This window comes from Cetorhinus maximus, chromosome 19 (genome assembly GCF_964194155.1).
Source record: "Cetorhinus maximus chromosome 19, sCetMax3.hap1.1, whole genome shotgun sequence".
In the NCBI taxonomy this organism is placed as follows: Eukaryota; Metazoa; Chordata; class Chondrichthyes; order Lamniformes; family Cetorhinidae; genus Cetorhinus; species Cetorhinus maximus.
Genome location: NC_135897.1, coordinates 89,267,552 through 89,291,047, shown reverse-complemented (window position 1 = coordinate 89,291,047; position 23,496 = coordinate 89,267,552). Strand labels below are relative to the sequence as shown.

Below are 23,496 nucleotides of genomic sequence, written 5' to 3'. Positions count from 1 at the left end.
CCTCCACCTTTTTAATTTCCACTCCTCCATTTAATCGATGAGTTTGTTTCCTAGATAAGCACCCAACTCCCTTTTAAACACTTTGCATCAATGGCCTTTTGGGACAGGACATTCCACATATCAAATGTTTATACTAAGAAACAGTTTTTCTCAAAGCAACACAGATGGAGTCCGGAGAGCAAAACTAGGGGTCATAAATATGATTAGATTTATTACTGAATCAGGAATTCAGGAGAAACTACTTTCTCCAAATAATTGAGAGAATATAGAACTTGCTATCATGAAGAGTACATGGGATTACTATATCTTGGAACATTTATATTTTTAAAATTTCTATTCACTTTATAGTTTGGTACAAACAAAATGGTGGTTGCATTTTCTCTAATTTACGATTTAGGCCTCATTTTCCCCTCCTACATTCCATTAAGGGTAGGAGTTTGCAGAAGCATTAATGGTCATGTCTACACATACATGTAGTACTTGCATGAAGACTTTTCCTGCCTCGTTGTCAATATGACTCTGTGGGACCAGTCCGTTATCCTGCATTTGGTACTGCCTCTCCACTTCTGCTGTTTTTAATTCCTTAACCACCTTCACCTTCAGGCGACTCCTCAGAATTATCCTGGCATCTCCTGATCAAAGACAAGGTACCAAAATAAGCTGCATTCACTGAGATTTCCAGTATTGATCACTCTCCTACTAGTTAAAATAGCAAGACAAGTGCAGATTAGGAAGCAGCAGGTCACCTTGGCTCATCTATCTAAAATAAACACATTTTGAACCACCTCCCATCACTGAATCCCACCGTCCTTTAATCAAGGTTTTTACCTCTAGTACTCGATCAGAAGTCCATCCCAAGCATTGGTTGCTCAGCATGTGAAGAACACCCAGAGCATTAAATCTGTCTATTTTTACTTTCTATTTTCACTTTCACCTACTTTCATGGCATACCTTGAAGTAAAGCTTGCTTCTTGGGTACCATTTACCAACTTACAAGCCCTCTCCCAGGTCCCCTCTCAGTTACTTCCCTTCAAAACAGAGGGGGCCAAGCTTCACTTTGTTGCTCAGTGCTGACATTAATCAGTTTTGAGACTTTTCTCTGTACTTGCACTGAGACTTGAACATTTTCCAATATCAATGATCAAATCTGGAAACAATAATTGTGGTCACCATAACCTACCATTTCATGACCCGAGACTTACTACTGATACAGAAATAAATTCTGCAATTAGCAGTCTTGAAGTCTGGGAAGTGTAAAGAAAGATATACGGAGCCCAGGTCAGGATTTAGTACATGGATATCCTGCATCTCTACACCTGGTATAAGACGACATTTATATTGGTCATAATAAAAGTGGTTTGGGCTGCTGAACAGGGTTAACTAGTAACTCGAACACTGGGACCACTGCCCACATCATTCAGAAGGAGTCTGTGGAAAGCCATCAGCAGGAAAGCCACAGCAAAGCTACCCCCTCCATGGTCCAGGAACAGTGAAACCACTGGACAGTAACACACTAAGATAAAAGCAAAAATATTGCAGTTACTGGAAATCTGAAACAAACAGAAAATGCTGGAAAAACTCAGCAGGTCTGGCAGCATCTGCGGAGAGAGAAACAGAGTCAACATTTAGAGTCTGTATGACTTCTTCAGTGATTTAATAGAGAAATAATAAAAGGGTTCAATAGGGTACATACAGAGAAGCTATTTCCTCTGCTCAGGCAATCCAGAACAAGGAAGCCTAATCTTAACATTAAAGCTAAGCCAGTCAGGAGTGAAATCAAGAACATTTTCAAACAAAGGGAAGTGGAAATGTGGATTTCTCCTCACTACAAGGCTGTCGATGTTGAGGGTCAATTGACATGTTCACAACTGCAATCAAGAACATTTTTATTAGGCAAAGGTACCAAAGATACAGATCAAATGTTGGTAGATGGAGTTGAGGTACCATACATACGAAAATACAAATTAGGAGAAGTAGGCCACTCAGCTCCTCAAGCCTGCTCTGCCATTCAATAAGATCATGGCTGATCCAATTATAACTTCAACTCCACAATCCCGCCTGGCTCCAATAAGCTTTCACCCCCTTGCTTAACAATGATCTAATGGTATGATGGAACACAATGACCTACACCCATGGTAAACCAGAGTACTGCCAATGTCTGCACTCTAATATAAAAGCACAATTTACTTTACAAAAGCTGTAATATTTGCTCTGCATCTGTACATGTTACAGTCTCCCCTTCACAATGTCACCTGCACCACCGGCAATTGTAGGTTTCATTCTTTCATATCTAAAGTCCATTAATCTTCCAAAAATAATTTTAAAACAGTTCCTTGCAGTTGAGGCATAATGATGGCTATGAGGAATGATACAGGAAAAAGTGGGGTTAGACCAACTGCAACGTGAGGAAAAAGTGGTACAGACTTGAAGTGCCAAATGGCCCATTTCTAAGCTGTAACATTACATTATTTTAATTCATTGTAACTTTACAATACCTTTACTGCCAACATCAACCAAGCCATTCAAAAATCACTAGTCTGCCAATTCAGTTACCCACTGATTTACCACTATTTGCTCAGTCCCACAATGCAAACTGCCAACTGTACCACAATTTGGCAAGAAGCAGAATTAATTTAATTGTAACAGCCTGTCTAAAGACTGCTGACAACAAGCAGCACAACTGGGTTACCAGACATACTGAAGGGGAGAAAAGAAAATATCTCAAATCAATACGTTTCCATGGTCATCTTAATGCATCATCTCAAATCGGTCCCACCACTGCCACAGCCAATAGATCAGTAACGCATCAGTATGTCAGCCAAGTGCCATATAGCTCATAATTCTCTCTCCAGACACCACCCAAGTCTACAAAGACGGAATCTATAATCTTATTTCTGGGTGTTTTTCAATACAGTTGGGCAAGTTTACATATATCATGGTTTTCTGGAATCCTTCTGATAGAGAAATTAATTTTACCATCAAATAAAAGTCAAACTGAACCTTGGACCTACTATCTAACAAAGGCTGACAGCATTCCACACAGGAAAAAAGGTTCCAAGACATTCCATTCTTACCTTCAATCACATTAGTCACTTCTGTTCTGTAAGACTCAAATTTGAAAGGTGTGAGAAATCCAAGTGAGCCAAGGTGAAATGCCATGACAGGAGGGACGCTGGTCTGGAAAAACCACAGTACAGTTAGCCATATAAAACCGAGCTTCCACGTTCATACTGAGCGTAATAAAAAATAACTCCATATCTGCTTTCATCTGGGACCCATGAGCACCTACACGCCAACAGTCAGTTACATCACAGTGCAAATTTTCAGCAGCACTGGGAAAACAGATGATCTTGGACTTCTGGTTCCCAAAGTTCTCTACCAGTGGGTGTTTTCCTCATCTCATCTGTGGGTCTGCTGTACATAGGATTATGTAGGATATAGGATTATATAGGATATAAGACACAAACAGGCCATTTTGCCCTACCAGTCCATACAAGTGTTCATGCTCCATTTCAGCCTCCTCCCATCTTCTCTCATCCACATCTACCACTGTAACCATCTCTTCCCCTCGCTTTCATATGCTTGTCTAGTGTCCCCTTAAATGCAACTATACTATTCACTTCGACCACTTCCTGTGGTAGAGTTCCACATTCTTACCACTCCTTGGGTGAAGAAGTTTCTTCTCAAGTCCTTATTGGGTCTCTTGATGACCATCATATAATGATGGCCTCTAGTTAGGCTATAATCCATAAGAAACAACTTTCTCTCTATCTTTTTAGGAAGAGATAGTTTAAATATGTTATATTTATATTTGTGGGAGTTAGGAATAAGCTTTAGCTTTATGTTTAAGTTTAATTTGTACTTCGGTATGTGTGTTAAGAAAAGGGGGAACTTGAGTTTTGGTTTCACTTTAAAAGGTGCCTCCATTCTAAATGAGGTTTTAAGACTCTTGAAGGGAAGTTAAAAACAAAGTAGAAAAACTATGCTGTTGCCTAGCAACAGGGGTCTAGAGAGAGGGACCCACAGAGACAGAAAAAAACAGATAAGTAGTTTCAGTTCAGCTGAAACCAGGAGCCAGGAGGAGTTGGACAGGGAGAGGGAACTACAGAGAGCAGATTTCCCATAACAGAAGGTCCCAAAAACCAGGGAGTGGGACAAAAATATAAAGTCCCAAGAGAACCTTCTAGTCAAAGGAAAAGAATAGGAATCTGGAAAAGGTCCTATTAAGTGAAGTTAAGAGTTAAGAGCAGAGGAAGGCTCCAAGCAGAAAGTGAGAAAGCTGCAGGAGGCAGACTTAAAGCAAAATAGGCTTGTAAGAAACCAGAAGATCCAAGGAGACAGCCAAAGCTTGGTGACGCATTATGGGCCTGAGAGGCAGTGGTGTTCTGTTGGCACGGCTAAGTTTCTGAGAGAGTGCATGGAAGACAAAGCTTGAATGCCTGTAGCGATCTAGGGGAGAGGACCATTGGAAGGAGGGTTCAAAACACTGGAGTTGGAACTTTGTGGAAGGTATCTGAGAGAAAGCATCGTTTGGGAGAAGGTTCCAAAGCACGTTCTTGGAGAGTGGAGATTGCAAACCCTCGTGTGAAAGAATGAGTTCAGTGAGACCGGTTGGGCTCACAGTGTGACAAGCATCTGGGGGGAGTTGATGAGAGGGGTCATAGCACCTGTTTGGGGTGGCATCTGTCACTTGGTTTCAGAATGCAGGTCGCCTACTGGCTTACATGGTCTGTGTACTTACTGTGAATATTAGAGTGTAATGATAGTTTTTATAACTTGTGTTATCCTTACAAATTTGTATATATCTGTAAAAGTATAGCTGGGGGTGAAGGAATGTTGTAATATAGTTCATCTTTTCTCATTTAATAAATGTTTTATTCTTTTGTTAAAAGTTTATTAGCTGACTTCCGTGACTGTTCAGTAGCCACCCCCCTCCACGTTTCTAAAGAAAAACTCAAAGTTAGGATCTATCAAGCCAGGTTCCACCCCGAGGTCTGGCTTGTCCAGTAGTAACATCAGCTGGGATCATAAAAATCCACTCTATCAAAACTTATCATTTTAAAGGCCTCCATAAGGTCACCATTCAGCCTTCTTTTTTCAAGAGAAAAGAGACACAGCCTGTCAATCCTTTCCTGACATTCATCCCCAATAATTTATGGCATCATCCTCGTAAAACGTCTCTGCACACTCTCCAGTGCCTCTATATCCTTTTTATAATATGGTGACCAGAATTGCATGCAGCATTTAAAGTCTGGTCTGACAAAGGTTCGATTAAGCTTGAGCATAACTTTCCTACTTTTCAATTCTATCCTTCTAGGAACAAAACCTAGTACTTGGTTTGCTCTTTCTATGGTCTTGCTAACCTGTGGTGTAACTATTAATGACTGATGTATTTGTACTCCAAGATCCCATTTATCTGTGCTGAAGTTCATTTGGCAATTATTTGCCCATTCTACAAGTTTATTAATGTCCTTCTGTAATTTGTTGCAGTCCTCCTCAGTACTGACTATCCCCTCCCACCCCAAGGTGTCATCCACAAATTTAGAAATTGTGCTTTTGATTCCAAGATCCAAAATGTTAAAGTAAATTGTGAATAGCACTGGTCTCAGCACTGATCCGTGTAGGACACCACTACCCACCTTCTGCCACTCTGAATACCTATCCTTTATTATCGCACTCTGCTTTGTGGCTTGAGGCCAGCTAGCAATCCATTCTACCGCCTATCCGCTGACTTTGCCTTCTCTGACCTTATTCATTGATTTATAGGGCACCTTTTGAAAATCCAGATAAATTACAACCACCACAATCCCATTGTCTACTCTTTGTTACTTCCTCAAAAATTTCAGTAAGGTTGGTCAGCAAGCTTTTCGCTTTTGAAATCCACGCTGATTATTCATTGTGATTTTCCTAATTTTTAAATGATTTTTCTATTCTCTCCTTTTGTAAGGATTCCATTATTTTTCCTACCACTGATGTTGAACTGACTGATCTATAACTCCCCTGGACTTGTTCAGTTCTCCTTCTTAAAAAGGAATGGCATTAGCTATCCGCTAGTCCTCTGGCACTATATCTTTTTTTAATGTATTATTAATTATGAATAGTAATGCCTCTGCTATCTCTTCCCTAGATTCTTTAAAAATATGTGAATGCCATCCATCCAGACAAATGGCTTTATCTTTAACCTCAGTTTGTTCAGCTTATTCAACACATCCTTTTTTTCATTTTTAATTGCACTTATTTCATTGCTCATTGCATCATTCAATGTCATGTCCACCTGTTCCTGGTAAATACCGAAGTGGAATTTTTCTTTAATATTTCTCCTCTCTCTCTCTCTCTCTCACGCTACCTGTGAGAAGATCCTGTCTATCCCTTGGTCCTATTCCCATCACAGCCTTTTTTGTTGATATGCCTGTAAAATATTTTACTATTGTGTTTTATGTTCCTTGATAATTTAATTTCATAGTTCCTCTTTGCCTTCCAGAGAACTTATTACCAGTCCCTAATGTCTGCAGATCTGCCATTATAAAGTTTTTTTTTAAATTTCTTTTTTTTTTAAACTTCTAACCTTTTTGTATTTTCTCTGACGCACTCCTCTGATCTCTATGTATTTAATGTATGCCTCTTTCCTGACCCTCAATTGTTCCCTTATGTCTTTATTTATTCACAATGCCCCAATAGTGTTTAGTTTGTTCTTTCCTTTTAGTAGAATATATTTTCCCTGCACTCCGCTGAACACTTTTAAATGTCTCCCATTACTGTTCTACATCACTGTTGCCAACATAGTTGCCCATTTTATTTTCCCTCAAGTTCTATTCTCAGCTTCTCAATCAGCTTTTCTCCAATCTATTAACTTGTTTTTACTCATACATATATGTATTTCATTATAATCATCTTAAAGCATACATTATGGTCACTGTAACCGGGATGTTCCCTTACTGCTCTGCTTCATTCCCATTACTGGATCCAATAGCATTTCTTCCCTGGTTGGGCTTTTAACATATTGGCTTAGAAAGGAGTCCTCAACATATTCCATTCTCTTATTGCCTTTACATACCTCTTCTGTCTATTAATATCAGGGTAATTAAAATCCATGATTATTATTCTGTTTTCTTACTCAATTCCCTAATATGTCTGCATATTTCTTCTTCCCTTCCACGATCAGGTGGTCTGTAGACTACACCTATTAGTCTAACAGATCATTTATTATCTTTTATCACTATTCATATGAATTATCTTGCTGATAGCTGCACCCGTTCGAAAACCTGGGGTGGTACAGTAGGCAATGCATTAAGTTTAAGGAGGGTCAATCATCCAAGTCATCTGGCGACTCCTGTTGGAAATGTCACATATCGCCGGATGTCAGCTAAGGAGAGGATCCCACTCAGTTGCGAGAACATAGGTCTGAGTTGAATGGCTTACTGCTAATCCCTGCCCAAGTAAACATGGCTGAAAGAGTGTGGTCATGCAACCAAAATGACAAAGGAGTCAATACCATCAGGACACTGGCAAAGAAGGGAACCAGTTCATGATGAGGACCAGAGGATGCCTCACTACTTCAAATAAGCTCATCTTTATGGTGCAAGGATCAGAAATGAATTGAAAACAGTCTGTACATAGGGGGCTTTTAACACTGCTGGAACTTGGGTCTTTGCTGGTGCATGTTAATTGTCTATTAATTGTGTTTAATTATATGCAGGTGGTGAACATTAACTGGGCTTCATTTGAGCACATATAAAGTGACACCTATTGATACTGTGAGGTGGTAAGTTCAGAGGTGTAAATTTGTAATGTTTAATTCTCAAAATGAAATAAGGATGAGTGAAGACTGGCCCCAGTACTATCCTTCACTAGCTGGCTATCTGGAGACGAACTGCACAGCTTTACAACTTTTTAAAAATACATGCAGTAATTATGTCCAGTAGTCTGGAAATGAATCCCATTTCATCGAGGGACTGCAATGGTAATCAGAATGAGTAAACTTTCTCTCAGCCATTCTCATTTCCTTTTAAATCCAGCTCAGAAACAAAGGGAAAAAGTTCCAACACCAGAGAACACATCTTCCTCCTGACCCAATGCTACCATTCTTCATGATCCCTCTGACACTGCTCCCCTCTCACAAGTCTCCAATCCTTGTCTGTGTGCTATAGTAGCATACCTTGGAACAGTCAGCATAGACTGAATTCAAAACTTGAAGTTCACTGGAGTGTGAAGTAAGTGCTGAAGCTTCTATAAGTGGGTCATAGTCTTTTCCCCTGGAGTCTTTAGGTACAAAGATAGGGAACTCCTCAAATATAGATCACTTTAGTTGCACACTAGCCAGAGTGCACACAAATTGTCCAGACACCAAACACAAGATTTCCCAGTAACTGTGGTGAGCTTCTGAATTTCTTGATTATTTGCATGCATCAGTAGAGACACTTGCCCTTTAATCTAGCTTTACTGAGTCCTGTGATAAAATGCTAAAATAAAAGAGCCACAAACATTTCAGAGAAGAATGGCCTGATACCTGGAAGAGCGAGGAGGCATATAGCAGTGTGCCGTCACCACCCAGACAAATGATTAGGTCTATGCAGCCAGACAACTCGTCGTAACCTGAGATTTAAACAAAATGGGCAAGTTAATCTCTCATTCCAGCCGTTATTTCAGAAATAAGATGGCAATACCTGAAAAATGTCTGGACAATTTACAGGGTCATTTCTTGTCTTCCAATTACATTTTTAGCACAGGGTCAGACCGATATTCAGGAATAGATGAGGAACACCGTATGGAGTACAAATTAAAAGCTCAAAGTTCATCGACTTCTTGATACAATAGCCAATCGAGAAATTACACGTTAGAGTCCATTAGCAGCTGAATAAGGGAAAGTTAGGCCAACAGTTCAGGTAACACTGGGTTTTCAGAAAAGGGTCTCTATACAGAATTTCTCTCTTCTCAGGTAAACTCTTCCTCACTTTTCAATATTTACCCTAGCTTTTCTCTTTTCATGGGATGACTGATCTGGTGTGCATTTCCAGCATTTATAGACCTGCTCAGCATGGTAGTCTACAAACAGTGAAGTTACCTTCTTCCCCCATCTCACCTTCTCGAAAAGGGCTGAGCTGCTGCCTGATGGGTTCAAAGTTTGTATCTTTAGCGAGTGCTGCATCATCCACCACCTTTTTCTCAACAAATACTACCAAGTGCTTCTCCTGGGTCAAGAGGAAAAAGAAAATATGAAAAAAAGCACAATTCACTTGTAAGGCCAACAATCCCATCCAGTTCCCTTGCTGTGAACAAATGCTGCCATGGAACACTTTGCTGGAAGGTACTCTCAGTCTACTCATAAGTGTGGGAAGCAGGAGGAGAACAAGTGTACCATTTAAACCCATACACAGGTTATTATTCCTCTAAATGCAACTCACCTGTACCATCTTGCTTTGCAACACAGCAACACTTGTGTCAGTTGGAATCTAATCTACTTATGATGGCAGATCTGCAAACAGTAGAGACTGGTAATAAGTTCTCTGGAGAGTGCCATCATTTGTGCTATAATATGTAGTATTCTGGTTTCATTTGGCAAGATTACAAAAAAAACAGCAAAATCACTTTGTATAGTCAGAAATCTGTTGTTTCTCAAACATCATGGTGCCCAAGGGAAATGTGCAAATCACTGAAAAATAGCTATCATCCTCAAAAGAAGTTTATATTCACAAAATAAATCTTCTCATTGCTGGAAGGACATTCTCTTTTCATGAAGATTTTTCATAAGCTGTCAGAATGCACATATGTTTGAAATCAGCCTCAAGGGACATGGAAAAGAGACAAATAAATTGAGTCAAGGAGCAGATAAGCCATGATCTAACTGAATAGAAGAACAGGCTGAAGGGGACTGAATGATCTGTTCCAGTGCCTATGTTGCCAGGGAACAAAACTGATAAGTACTGACTGGCAACTTGTACGAGATTTCAAACGACTGCCTTTGTAGGATTTTTCAAGTTTGCCCAATTAAACGAAAAGGTATTTATTAGATCCTAGAAAAGCATAGCTAAAACCTTCCTGGATTTTGCTGGATCTGATCTCTCAACAAGGAACTGTCAATCACATGCAAATTGAATCAGTCTCTCAGCATCATATCACTTTTTGAATTACTAAGTCAACAGTTGATGAAACCCATGAGGATATCTCAATTAGCTTGGTGCTGGTATCTGAACTACTACTATTCTTTTCCTAATCATTTGTTGTGGCAAGATTCAAAGGGGCACTAACTAAAATAAGGTAAAAAGTACCAGGATTCACCACAGTCCTGTAGTTGAGGTTTAATTCGAAAAGTAGTGCTTCCTACTGACATGCCACCATAAACAGACTAGTAAGTGTTTCATATTAACCTGTCATAATAATCAGGGCAGTTGTGTTCCATATTAATCCAGCACTACAAACAGGAAAGTAAAGTACTCAGCAAAGGCCTCAGCTTCACCGTGCACTCCACCTCAATTTCAAGCTCGACACAACACTCAACTCTTCCATCCTCTTTGCCTCTATGCTCATATCTTTGGCCAGGAATCTTGCCCACGCATAGCAGACCTCTCTCTTATCTTCCTAATTCTTGGACCCCTCCATCTGGCCCCTTAACCTCTCTGGATCCTTTCATGGAATAAAAGGGACAGTAGCAATGTGAATACAAAATTGGCTGAAAAATAAGCAGACAGTAATGGTCAATGGATATTTTTTGGGCTGGAGGAAAGTTTGTAGTGGAGTTCCCCAGGGGTCAGTATTGGGACCTTTTCTTCCCTGATACATTTTACTGATTTAGACCTTGGTGTGCAGAGGACGATTTCAAAGTTTGCGGATGACACAAAGCTTGGGATTGTTGCAAACTGCGAGGAGGACAGCGTAGAATTCCAAGAGGACATAGACAAGTTGGTGGACTGGGCAGATAGGCGGTAGATGAAATTCAATGTGGAGAAGTGAGGTGATGCATTTTGGTAGGAAGAACATGGACAGACAATATAACATAAGAGGTGAAATTCTGAAGGGGGTGCAGGAGCAGAAAGACCTGGGTGTATATGTGCATAGATCATTGAAGGTGGCAGGACAGTTGGAAAAAGCAGTTAATAAAGCATATAGTATCCTGAGCTTTATTAATAGGGGCATAGAGTACAAGAGCAAAGAGGTTATACTGAATTTATATAAGACACTTGTTAGACCTCAGCTGGAATATTATGTATAGTTCTGGGCTCCACATTATAGGAAGGATGTGAGCAAATTGGAGAGAGTGCAGAAGAGGTTTACAAGAATGGTTCCAGGGATGAGAAACTTCAGCTATGAGGATAGATTGGAGAGGTTGGGACTGTTCTCCTTGGAGAGGAGGGGGCTCAGAGGAGATTTGATAGAGATGTTCAAAATCATGAGGGGGCTGGACAGAGTAGATGAGAAGCTGTTCCTGCTCGTAAAAAAGATCAAGAATGAGGGGGCACAGATTTGAAGTGATTTGCAAAAGAAGCAAATGTGAGAAAATACTTTTTCACACAATGAGTGGTTCGGGTCTGGGCTGCACTGCCTGGAAGTGTAGTGGAGGCAGGTTCAATCAAGGCATTCAAGAGGGAATTAGATGATTATTTGAATAGAAACAATGCGCAGGGGTACAGGGAAAAGGCAGGGCAATGACTCTAGGTCATAATACTCATTTGGCGAGCCAGGACATGATGGGCCAAATGGCCTCCTTCTGTGCCGTTAAAAATCTGTGATTCTGTGATTAGGAACTGCCAGTGTGAAAGCAGCAATCAATTTCTCTGCTCCCCTCACTCACTAACATATCCCCTCAGAAATTTCTGCACTCCATTCTCAGGTTCTCAATCCCTAGCAGTGTCATTAAAACTGTTACCAAGGCTGGTGCTGTTTTTGCTTGGTGGACCAATCTCTACCTTGCTCAGGCTCCAACCCCAGCTCTCTAGCACTACTTCCTAACATTGCCCCTTGACACTCAATGGTATTGCATTCGCTGAATCCCCCACTAACATCATCCTGGGGGTTACCATTGACCAGAAACTGAAATGGACTAGCCATATAAATAATGTGGCTACAAAAGCAGGGTCAGAGGCTAAGAATCTTGCGATGAGTAACTCTCCCCCTGACTCCCCAAAGCCTGTCCACCATCTACAAGGCAGTGAGGAGCGTGATGGAACACACTCCACTTGCCTGGATGAGTCTAACAACACAAGAAGCTTGACACCAACCAGGGCAAAGCAGCCGCTTGATTGGCACCACATCCACAAACATTCACTCCCTCCACCACTAACGCACAGTGGCTGCAGTGTGTACCATCTAAAGATGCACTGCACAAACTCACTAATATTCCTTAGACAGTATCTTCCAAACTCATGACCACTACCATCTAGAAGGACAAGGGCAGCAGACACATGGGAACGCCACCACCTGGAAGTTCCCCTCCAAATCACTCACCATCTTGACTTGGAAATATATCACCGTTCCTTCACTGTCACTGGGTCAAAATCCTGGAACACTCTTTCTAACAGCACTGTGGGTGTACCTATACCACATGGACAGCAGCGGTTCAAAAGGCAGCTCACCACCACCTTCTCAAGGGTAATTAGGGATGGGGCAATAAATGCTTGCCCAGCCAGGAATGGCCACATCCCAGGAATGATTAAAAAAAATTCCCCTGGACCATGACCCTACCACCGAGCATAATTTCCAAGACTGTCACTGACCTTATCTCCACTGGAGATCTCCCTTCACAGCTTCCTACCTCAGTCCCCCAATCTCAGAGTCTGCTTCCACCTCCTTCCCAAGTAGACATCATTTCAGCCTGCCCCACAGAACTGATTTCTTCCCGTCTAGACTCCCCTTGTCCAGTCTCTTCCCACCTAAATCCACAATCTTCAGATGCCCTCCGTCACTTAGAAATACAAGAGCACAGGAGAAAATCATTGAGTTCCTCGAGCCTTTTCTATTGTTTCCAGTTTCCTGGCACTAAACATCTCCTTTCACCATATGTGTCCAAATACTCTATACCATCTCCAACCGAACAGCGGCATAACAAGTCCTTATCTGCGCACCATTCTCCTCTACCAATGTTCTTTCTTAAGCTGCGCAGCTGTTGAGCAATCTGAAAATCATTGTGCAGACCAACCTTTAACACATGCACAGCCACATAAAATTTAAAAGGGCTGCACACTCCAAATAAAGTTAGAGGGAATGTTGTCCTCAGGTTGGCTGAACTTGCTCTTATAGTGAGCAACAACTCCTTTAAAGGACATCACTTCCTTCAAATAAAAGATGTTGGGAACCCATATGAGTCCTCGCTATGCCTGCCTTTTCATGGGATATGTGGATCCATGTTTGTTCTAATCCTATGCGGGTCCTCTCCCTCACCTCTTTTTCCCAGTGCACTGATTACAGTAATCAGTGCCATTGCCCAGAAAATTTCCATCAACTTTGTTTCTCCAATTTCCTTCTCTTGCCATTACATGGTCCATCTCAAACTCTTCCCTTCCTTGGCTTTTCTATCACTATTTCTAGGGCTAAGCTGTATCAATGACTCCCACAGCTACCTTGGCAGCACTTCCTCACACCCACTTCTATTCTGTTCTCCAAGTTTCTTAATTTCTGTTGCATCTGTTCTAACTGTGCAACCTTCCATGCCAGCGTTTCCAATACACCTAGCTTTTTCCTTAACCAAGGAATCGACTCAATATGTTCATTCCATTTGCCACATTTCTGTTTTTACCTCTTCCCTTTCCACTCAGAAACACAAAAAGGTTCACACTATCAATTTACACCACACAACTGCCACATTCAACCCTTCCAACATTTCCAACATGATGCCACCACCAAAAACACATCTTCCCTTCTCCTTTCAGCATTCCGAGGAGACCAAGCCACAACAGCTTGCTCCATTCCTCAATTACCTGCAACACCGCACCCTCCCCCTTCCCAACCCACCTTCTCATGCAAGCAAAGGGGATGCTACACCTGCATGTCCATTAGCCTCCTCTCTTCCCACCAACCAGGAGCCCACTCTGGCCAGATGAAACAATGACTAACTTGGACTTCTTTCAATTTAGCATCCTGTATTCGTTGTTTATAACATGGTCTCTTTGACACTGGAGAGAAAAACACACATTGGAAAAGGTCTCAGCACAACACCTTTGCTCAGTCTGCAACCCTGACCCTGTCCTTTTAATTCTCCATCACACTCAATCTGACCTCTGTCACAAGCAAAAACAGAAAATGCTGGAAAAACCCAGCAGGTCTAGCAGCATCTATGGCGAGAGAAACAGAGTTAACATTTCGATACACTGATACATATGATACTTCGTCAGAGGTGAAGAGAAGTGGAAATGTGATGAAATTTATACTGCTTAAGTGGGGGTGGAGCAGGTGAATCTAGATAGAAGGCCAGCAATAGGCGGGGGCTAAGGAGAGATTGACAAAGATGTCATGAACTAAAGGATAAAAGGGAGTGTTAATGGCAGTGATAAAAGGCTAAAAAAGGCACTGATAGTGGCATAAAGGTATGAAGGCAGAGTGTGATAATAGCAGAACAAGGGTAACATTGTATGAAAGAGCAACATGGAAAAAGTAACAGATGGCCCTTTTGGGGATGGAGTGGGGGAAAAAGGATAGAAAATGGGATAGAAGGGGGATAAAAAAGGGGGTAAAACCATGGATAAATTAATAAAAATAAAAATAAGTGGATAAAAAATAAAAATGAATGCAGAAAAAAGAGGATTAAAAAAGGGGTGAGGATAGAGGAGAGAGTTCATGATCTGAAGTTGGTGAACTCAATGTTAAGTTCAGAAGGCTGTAAAGTGCCTAATCGGAAGATGAGGTGCTGTTCCTCCAGTTTGGGTTGGGCTTCACTGGAGCATTGCAGAAGGCCAAGCACAAACATGTGGCCATGAAAGCAGGATGGCATGTTGAAATGGCAAGCAACAGGAAGGTCTGGGTCATGCTTGTGGGCAGATTGGAGGTGTTCCGCAAAGTGGTCACCCCAGTGTAGAGGAAACCACATTGGGAGCAACGAATACAGTAGGCCAAATTGAAGGAGGTGCAAGTGAAGTGCTGCTGCACCCGAAAGGAGTGCCCTGACCTCTGTTCTTGGCTCCTGCAGTGTTCCAATGAAGCTCAATGTAAGCTCAGGAAGCAGATACTTCATCTTTCGATTTGGCACTTTATGGCCTGCCAAGTTCAATTTCATCATGACCTCTGCTCCCAGATTTTTTCAGGCAGCAGCTATTGGTAAAGATTCAGCTATAGCCATTTACACCTCCTTCACTCCCATCCTTTGTTTCTTTATTTGTCCCATTAACATACTTTGCCTTGCACCATTATCCCTCATCATTTAATCTCTCCTGTCTTTCACTATTTCACAGCTTCCCTTTGGTTCTTTCCCCCACCTACTTTTTCTTCCTCTATGCTTGCTTAAAACCTATTACATTTCCAACTTATTCCAGTTCTGAAGAAAAGTCATAAACCAGAAACAGTAACACTTTCTCTCTCCACAGATGCTGTCCGACCCGAGCGCTTCCAGCATTTTATGTTTTTATTACAGTAAAATAATGTTCAGTACTAACCCGCCACCAAAAGGTATGATAACGTATCAAGTGTCTGTCTCACCTCAATGAGGAAGGTACACAATTCTTTGAATGGCTCCAAAAGTGCTTCATCCTTGACTTTTTTGATGACCAGTACATTTGTCGGTGGCTTGTCCCAAGTCAGCCTTTGACTAGTTGGATCCTGAATATGCCTAAACAGAATTAGAACTAAATAAAATTAGAACTAAATAAAATGAAGCCTTTCAACAAACTGAGGATCCCACATGGATACAGAGACCATATTCCACCACAATAACAAGGTACCCATGACTTTATAAACATTTTTACCCCTCTCCCAAAGGTACTGATTCAGCTTGCGTTTACATAGTGTATTTAATGCTGTAAGACACTCCAAAAAGCTTCACAGGAGCAGTGTCAAACAACATTTGACACTGAGTCATATAAGGAAATGTTACCAAAAGATTGGTTAGAGGTAGCTTTTAAAGAACACATTAAACAGGAGAGAGGTACAGAATAGAAGAAGTTTAAAGGGGGAATTCCAGAGCTTAGGACATTGGCAGCTGAAGACAATGTGGTGCAATTAAAATCACAGATGTGCAAGAGGCCCGAAATGGAGGAGAGATGTGAGGGATGTAGGCCTGGAAGAGGTTAAGGACAGGGGGCAGCAAGGCCAGAAAATGATGTAAAAAAACAAAGATAAGAATTTTTAAATCAAAGCATTGCTTAACTGGGAGTCAGTGTAGGTCAGCGAATACAGTAGTGATGGTTGAAAGGCCCTTGGTGCAAGTTAGGGCTTTGACATCAGACTTTGGATGACCTCAAGTTTACAGTGTGTGGAAAATGCCAGCTGGTCAGGATTGTGTGTTAGAATAGTCAAGTCTAGAGGGAATAAAGGTATAGAAGACCCTCTTCGGCAGCAGTTAAGTCAAGTCGGGGCAAGAGTCGGGCAATCTGAACGTCACTGGCAAGGGCAGCATTTATTGTCCATCCTTAGAGGCCAAGGTGGTGATGGTGAACTACCTTCCTGAACCGCTACAATCAATGTGGTGCAAGTGCTCTCGCAACAGTGTTAGGTCAGGGAGTTCCCATCCAACCACAGTAAAATAAAGTTAGCCAACGTTCAAAGGGCCCAATGTAAATCATGGCCAAGTGCTACATAGGATTGGTGTGACCAAATTCACAAGGTATCAGTACCAAATCCAAGTATGAGCAGTTTGTTTCAAAAGAAGAGTATGATGAAAAGATGGGTAGTTCAAGCAGAAAACCAAATACAAAACTGCAGTATTTAAAATAAGACTAGCTCTCTGGTAATCAATTTCAACTTCACTTATGTATAATGCTGCATATTGCATGGTATAATACAGGATACAGGAAATAGATTGTGCTGCGCTCTTAAAGAGATAACCAAGTCAAAACAGTGTGGACATAATTCAGGCTACAGGTCACTGTACTTCTTCCTTAATTTCTATTTTCTTGTTCAGCTTGCATCCTTTACATCCTCGAAGCACCGACTGATGCAGAGTGCTGGGCAATTACAATCAGCCCTCAAGTGCCCTTATTTTATGTTTGAGCCCAGACAAAGTGCACCAATAGGTTTTTTGGGCTTTATAGCAGAGGCCAGTCCACATTCTCTTGACATCCACACATTATCTACTTTCAGTCAGAGTTGATGGATGGTAAAGGAACTCCAGTTGGTTTCTTCTGGATTACAAGGCCAATCACATGACTCCTAGGCTGAGGTCTGCTGACTCTGCACAGGCCAAGGAGCGAAGCAGACAAGCTACTTTGTATGACTCGGAGCCATACTACATAGTGCAGCTCTCCATTCACAGCATGGAACCTAGTCTAGTACACCACTACCACCGTCAGCTCCACTCCATAATCAGGGAGTGAAATCAACTGGGATTAATCAAACACTGTAGGAGGTCTTGCGGCATACTGGGTAGCATCCCTGCCTCTGAGCCTGTAGCTCTGGGTTCAAATCCCACTCCAGAACTTGACGACCACAGAATGTGCGTTCATATCCTTCCAATGGCAGGTGCTAAGAGGGGACCAGTCTCCTGGTCAGCCATGCTTGATGCGAGTGGCTCCCCTCAAGCCATAGCTCTACAGGTGACAGGCCAGCAACCTGTTCCAGGAAAAACTAGCTGTGGGAAAAAAAACGCAAGCATGTGCTTCTCATGCGCCTCTACTCAGGAAGAGAATCAAGAACCACCAATCGTTGCCAGCGCTTTCTGGGTGACAGGCAGCTGGGACATGAATGGGGAGGAAACGCAAGTTAAAAACAATAAAGGTTTAGGTATATGATTTTCTGTTTCAATCCTTGAAACTGCCAGGGCTGGTACTTTTAATTAGGATGAAGCAGTGATTCTGGAAATCTCCAGGGCTAAAAGCAAAAAGTACCGTGTGTTCGAAAACCCAAGCATAAAATGCCAGAATGTATTTGATAAAGTGCCACATCAAAAGTTATTGCCGAAAATAAAAGCTCATGGTGTAGGGGGTAACATATTGGCATGGATAGAAGATTGGCCAGCTAACAGGAAGCAGAGATTTGGCATAGTTGGATGTTTTTCTGGTTGGCAGGATGTGACGTGTGGTGTGCCAAAGGGTTCAATGCTAGGGCCTCAACTTTTTACAATTTATATAAATGGCTTGGATGAAGGGACCGAAGGAATGGTTGCTAGATAGGTAGGAAAGTAAATTGTGAAGAGGATGTAAGGAGGCTACAAACAGATATAGATAGGTTAAGTGAGTGGGCAAAGATCTGGCAAGTGGAGTATATGTGGGCAAATGTGAAATCGTTCATTTTGGCAGGAAGAATAAAAATGATTATCTAAATGGTGAGAGATTGCAGAGTTCTGGGACTCGGCAGGACCTGGGTGCCCTAGTGCACAAATCACAAAAGGTTAGTTTGCAGGTAATTGGGAAACCAAGTAGAATATTATCATTTATTGTGAGGGGAAATGAATACAAAAGTAGGGAGGTTATGCTTCAGTCATACAGGGCATTGGTGAGACCACATCTGGAGTATTGTGTACAGTACTGGTCCCCTTATTTAAAGAAAGACGTAAATGCATTAGCAGTTCAGAGAAGGTTTACTGGACTAATACCAGGAATGGGTGGGCTGTCTTATGAGGAAAGGTTGGGCAGGTTAGGCTTATATCCACTGAAATTTAGAAGAGCAAGAGGTGACTTAATTGAAACCTTTAAGATCCTGAGGGGTCTTGACAGGGTGGATGTGGAGAGAATATTTCCTTCTGTGGGAGAATCTAGAACTGGGGGTCACTGTTTAAAAATAAGGGTCGCTCATTTAAGACAGAGGAGGAGAAATTTTTTGTTTGAGGGTTGAGTGTCTTTGGAACTTGCTTCCTCAAAAGGCAGTGGAATCAGGGTCTTTGAATATTTTTAAGACAGAGCTAGATAGATTCTTGATTAACAAGGGGGTGAAAGGTTATCAGGGGTAGGCAGGAATGTGGGGTTGAGATCAGCCATGATCTTATTGAGCAGCGGAGCAGGCTCAAGGGGCCGAGTGGCCTACTCCTGCTCCTAATTCATATGTTTATATGTAATCCTTTTACCCTTCTAAAAAAACAGCTTTGAACCCATCTGTGGATACCCTTGTTCAAAAAGAAAATCTAGTAAACATTTCACAAAAACTGCAGGTAATTCTCAAAATACTGCGAATGCTGGAAATCCGAAATAAAAACAGAAAATTCTGGAAATATTCAGCAGGCCTGTATGGAGGGGGAAAAAAAAGTTAATATTTTGAATTGAATATGACTCTTCAGAAATAGGTCATTCTCGGTTGCTGGGTCAGTTGATGGGTCAGCAAACGTCGAATATCATTTGACAGTTGTTGCCGAGTAGCCGAATCAACTCTGGACACTTCACCTAACAAATGGGTCTCCAGTTTTCTATGGATATGAAATAAAAAAAGTTCTGACAAAAAGTCTCTAGCCAAAACCCTAGCCTTTCTTTTGCCCTCTGCACTGCAGCAATTCTAGCCTTTTCTGCTTTTATCTTTACTTACACCCATTCCCTGTTGTGTAAACTACTGGGGGACAACTTTTGTTAAAATTGGGGAATTGACAGGATCAGGTGCAATGCTGATTTTATGCCCTGCCCAATTTTGCTCTCCACTGCAATCAATAAGCAGGAAATAAAACTGGCATCCCATCCAATCCCATGGGCTTCCTGCCCAGCAAGTTAGATTAAAATTAGCCCTCTTGCAGCATGAATGGTGATGTCTCTTCTTCACCTTCCACTAATGAACATCATTAAGAAAATTTGCTTCGTGGGAAGAAGTATCATGTGGCTGGAAATTGAGCAGGTAGAACAACTGAGGTTGCCCACCCACAGCACTGTACTGGTAGGTCAGGCATAAAGACAACACGACTAATCACTTAATTGTGCAGCTACTTCACTGGATTTGGTTCTGCAAACCATTGTGCTTACCTGTGTTCTGAATTCATCCTGTTTAGTTGCAGAGACCAATCTGAAGATGTGCATATATTTGCACTTGTGCGAAAATAAAGTAATGGGCGGTTCAAGCCAGGGATATTTCTAGGACGACAAAGGGTGGCTCCGTACGAACAAGCTACGTCTTTGTCCAAGATAAAGTAACAACACAGATGGCGAGCGTCACCAGCACTTGCTACTTACCTCATCTGACGGCAGCACCTTGCTTGCTCAAGGATGACCACAATCCCATTCCTCAAGGCGGTGGCTCAGCCTCTGAAGGCATCACCTGAGCACTTTTGAAATATGCCTTTACACTAACACAAACTCCAAAGCGACGCAAGGCAACCTCTTAGATCTGACAGCAGTTAAATGTTGTTCCTATTTGCACCCAGTACTGTTTCTCAGAGTGATGCAAAAAATGCATTCATTGACCTCAAACTCCCCCAACAGCACAATATAGCTGCTGCTTTGAGAGTCAAGAAACTGACTCCAAAAGACAAGATGAAACTCAATTATCCAGAATTCTGTTCAACCAAATTTAAGAGGGGAAGAGGGGAAAAAATGTTTTTTACTTACATAATGCTGGTGGAGTTCTGCAGAATAGAGGCTTTAGGTCCAAAGTGTGTATCAGGAGACGGGCCATGGAGGAAGTGTGCATGTCTGAAAGGAGAGGAGGAGGTACACTTAGTTTGTTCCTTTTCTACAATATCAGTTTCCATCATTGGTTTTTGTCTTTCACGCCCAGTCCTCTGCCTCCCTCCCCAACCTCTGCAAAGAGCCAAAAGAAACAGCAGCTCGAACAGAGATATGAACCAAAAATGCACAAACATAGTACACTGGTTCATAAGTCAAGGGCAGGCTGGACAGCTGCAAACAAAACAAGGCTAAGCCCACAAATTTTTTGATAAGGCAGCAGCTGCATTGCACCGTTAACGCAGAGGGTCACTACCACATAGCAAATCAGTTTTATTTAGGCCATGAAGGGATTTTGTAAAAACAGGCCATGCTAGAAATTAGGAACGCAGGAACTCTGCATCTGGGCAGCAGCTTCTAATACTGCATTCCTTATTAAAAACTGGCATTGATGTACATAAAATTAACAACACAGAAGCAGGCCATTCAGTCCAACTGACCTAGGTTTATTTTCCACATATCTCCTCCCACCCGACTTCATCTCATCCTACCAGTATATCTTTCCATACCTTACTCCCTCAATTACTTTTCTAGCTTCCCCTTAATTTATGCTATTTGCCCCAACACCACCTTGTATTAGTCAGTTGCACATTCTAATCACTCTCTGGGTTTGTATAAAGAATTCAGGAGAAACTGCTTCACCCATTCACATCCTATCTGAATTCCGTTTACCCTGCAGTTCATCTTGACATGCAGCACTGGCAGAGGCACTACCTTTTGGGTGACATATTGAACAAAGGCTCAATCTACAATCTCAAGTGGACGTAAAAGATCCAACAGCACAATTCAAAAAAAAAAAAGCAGGGTAGTTCTCCCAAGTTAATCCCTCAACAACATAATTCAATTGAAGACAGATTATCAGATCACTCAATTTGCGGTCACATACCCTACATTGTAATAGCAAAAATAAGTGCATTAAAAAAAAAACTTCATTTGAGGGACATCCTGAGATTGTCAAACATGTTATCCAAATGCAAATTCCTTCTTTGTCCCAGTGCACTGGGCATTCTTCTTTCAACCTGTATAACCAAAAATATAAAGTAACTGATCACCCCGCTTACGATTGTTTGTGGAACAGTACTGGAGTAGAATGGCTGCCGTATTTGCATATGCAGCAGTCAGTTACTTCTAAGGCAATTGACTGGGCAGAGGCATTCTCGTCTTTGCCTTCCCATTACCAGACAAACACTTCAAAGACAACGTGAACTCAGGAACTTGACAGTGTGCCTTACCTTTTTTCTCTGCATTATGAAAGAAATTGGAGATAAAATAAGTAATATGCAGTACAGAACAGAAATGCAAAGGAAGGAAGGAAACAGGCAAATGAAAAAAAATCTGATTCAGTATTTCTATTTTAAAACTTTCCCCTTTAAACTTAAGTTCTGAGGAAAAATGCACAACATTTATTCAAGCACAGTCACTGCATATTTTAGATTTTGGGACAAAATTCAACATAGGCAATAGCTTAAACAGGGTAGTAGCAAATCAACAGCCTGTTTTAGCCTTCACCCAATGATCTTCCCCACTAACTTCAATGGAAAGAATGTCCTGAGAAATGTAAGTCACGCTCCGGTTCACCATCACCTGTCTTGAGCCATCACCCAAAAGGAGTTTCACTGCCTGTAGGTTTGATTTGTAAAAATAAAATTCCGTACTCACATAAAAAGGGAGGTCAAACAAGTCAAGGGATCAAGATCAATTAGCTTAACTTGGGTGACAGGAATTTTTTAAAAATTCTTTCACAGGATGTGGACGTCATTGGCTAGGCTAGCCATCTAGCTGCCCATCCCTAATTGCTCTTGAGGTGATGGGGGAGCTGCCTTCTTGAACTGCTGCAGTCCACATGGTGTAGGTACACCCACAGTGCTGTTGGGGGGTCCCAGGGTTTTGACCCAGCAACAGTGAAGGAAAGGCAATATAGTTCCAAGTCAGGGTGCTGTGCGGCTTGGAGGAGAACTTGCAGTTGGTGGTGTTCCCATGCATCTGTTGCCCTCAGCGTTCTAGGTGGTGAAGGCTGCGGGTCTGGAAGGTCCTGTCAAAGGGGCCTTCATGAATTGCTGCAGTGCATCTCGTAGATAGTACATACTACTACCACTGTGTGTCAGTGGTGGAGGGTGTAAATGCTTAAGGTGATAGACAGGATGCCAATCAAGCAGGCTGCTTTGCCCTGGGTGGGGTCTTTGCAGATGTACTCATCCAGGCAAGTGGAGAGTATTCCATCACACTCCTAACTGCAGATGGTGGACAAACTCACCGCAGGATTCCTAGCCTCTGACCCGCTCATGTAGCCACAGTATTTGTATGGCTCGTTCAGTTCAGTTTCTGGTCAATGGGATGACCCCCAGGATGTCGATAATAGGGGGTTCAGTGATGGTAATGCCATTGGCTCTCAGGGGGAAGATGGTTAGATACTTTCTTGTTGGAGATAGTTATTGCCTAGTATGAAATGTTACTTGCCACTTATCAGCCCAAGCCTGCATCTTGCCCAGCATGCAATAGACAGATCCCCACACTTCTGATGTTATGATGGCAGGAAGGCCATTGATGAAGCAGCTGAAGGAGGTTGGGACTGGGATATTACCCTGAGGAACTTGTGCAGCAATGTCCTGGGATGAAGATGATTTACCTCTAACAACCACAAACACCTTCCTTTGTGCTTGCTATGAGTTTTCCCCCAGATTCTCATTGACTTCAGTTTTGCTAGGGTTCCTTGATGCTATTCTCAGTCAATTTCTGCCTTGATTTCAAGGGCAGCCACCCTCACCCCTTGAGTTCAGCTCTTTGG

At 41.9% G+C, this 23,496-nt stretch overlaps 1 protein-coding gene across 4 annotated transcripts in view; it reads right to left on the bottom strand.

The window, feature by feature from the left end:
* Positions 1-23,496, bottom strand: part of nadkb (NAD kinase b) — a 49,916-nt gene that overhangs the window by 10,783 nt on the left and 15,637 nt on the right. For all 4 annotated transcript variants that reach the window (XM_078564351.1, XM_078564352.1, XM_078564353.1 and 1 more), the window contains 6 exons: positions 20,595-20,678; positions 15,619-15,748; positions 9,080-9,188; positions 8,507-8,592; positions 3,075-3,177; positions 472-632 (listed from right to left, as the gene is read on the bottom strand). In XM_078564351.1, the coding sequence (XP_078420477.1) occupies positions 472-632; positions 3,075-3,177; positions 8,507-8,592; positions 9,080-9,188; positions 15,619-15,748; positions 20,595-20,678 (673 nt within the window). The remainder of the gene's footprint in view (positions 1-471; positions 633-3,074; positions 3,178-8,506; positions 8,593-9,079; positions 9,189-15,618; positions 15,749-20,594; positions 20,679-23,496) is intronic.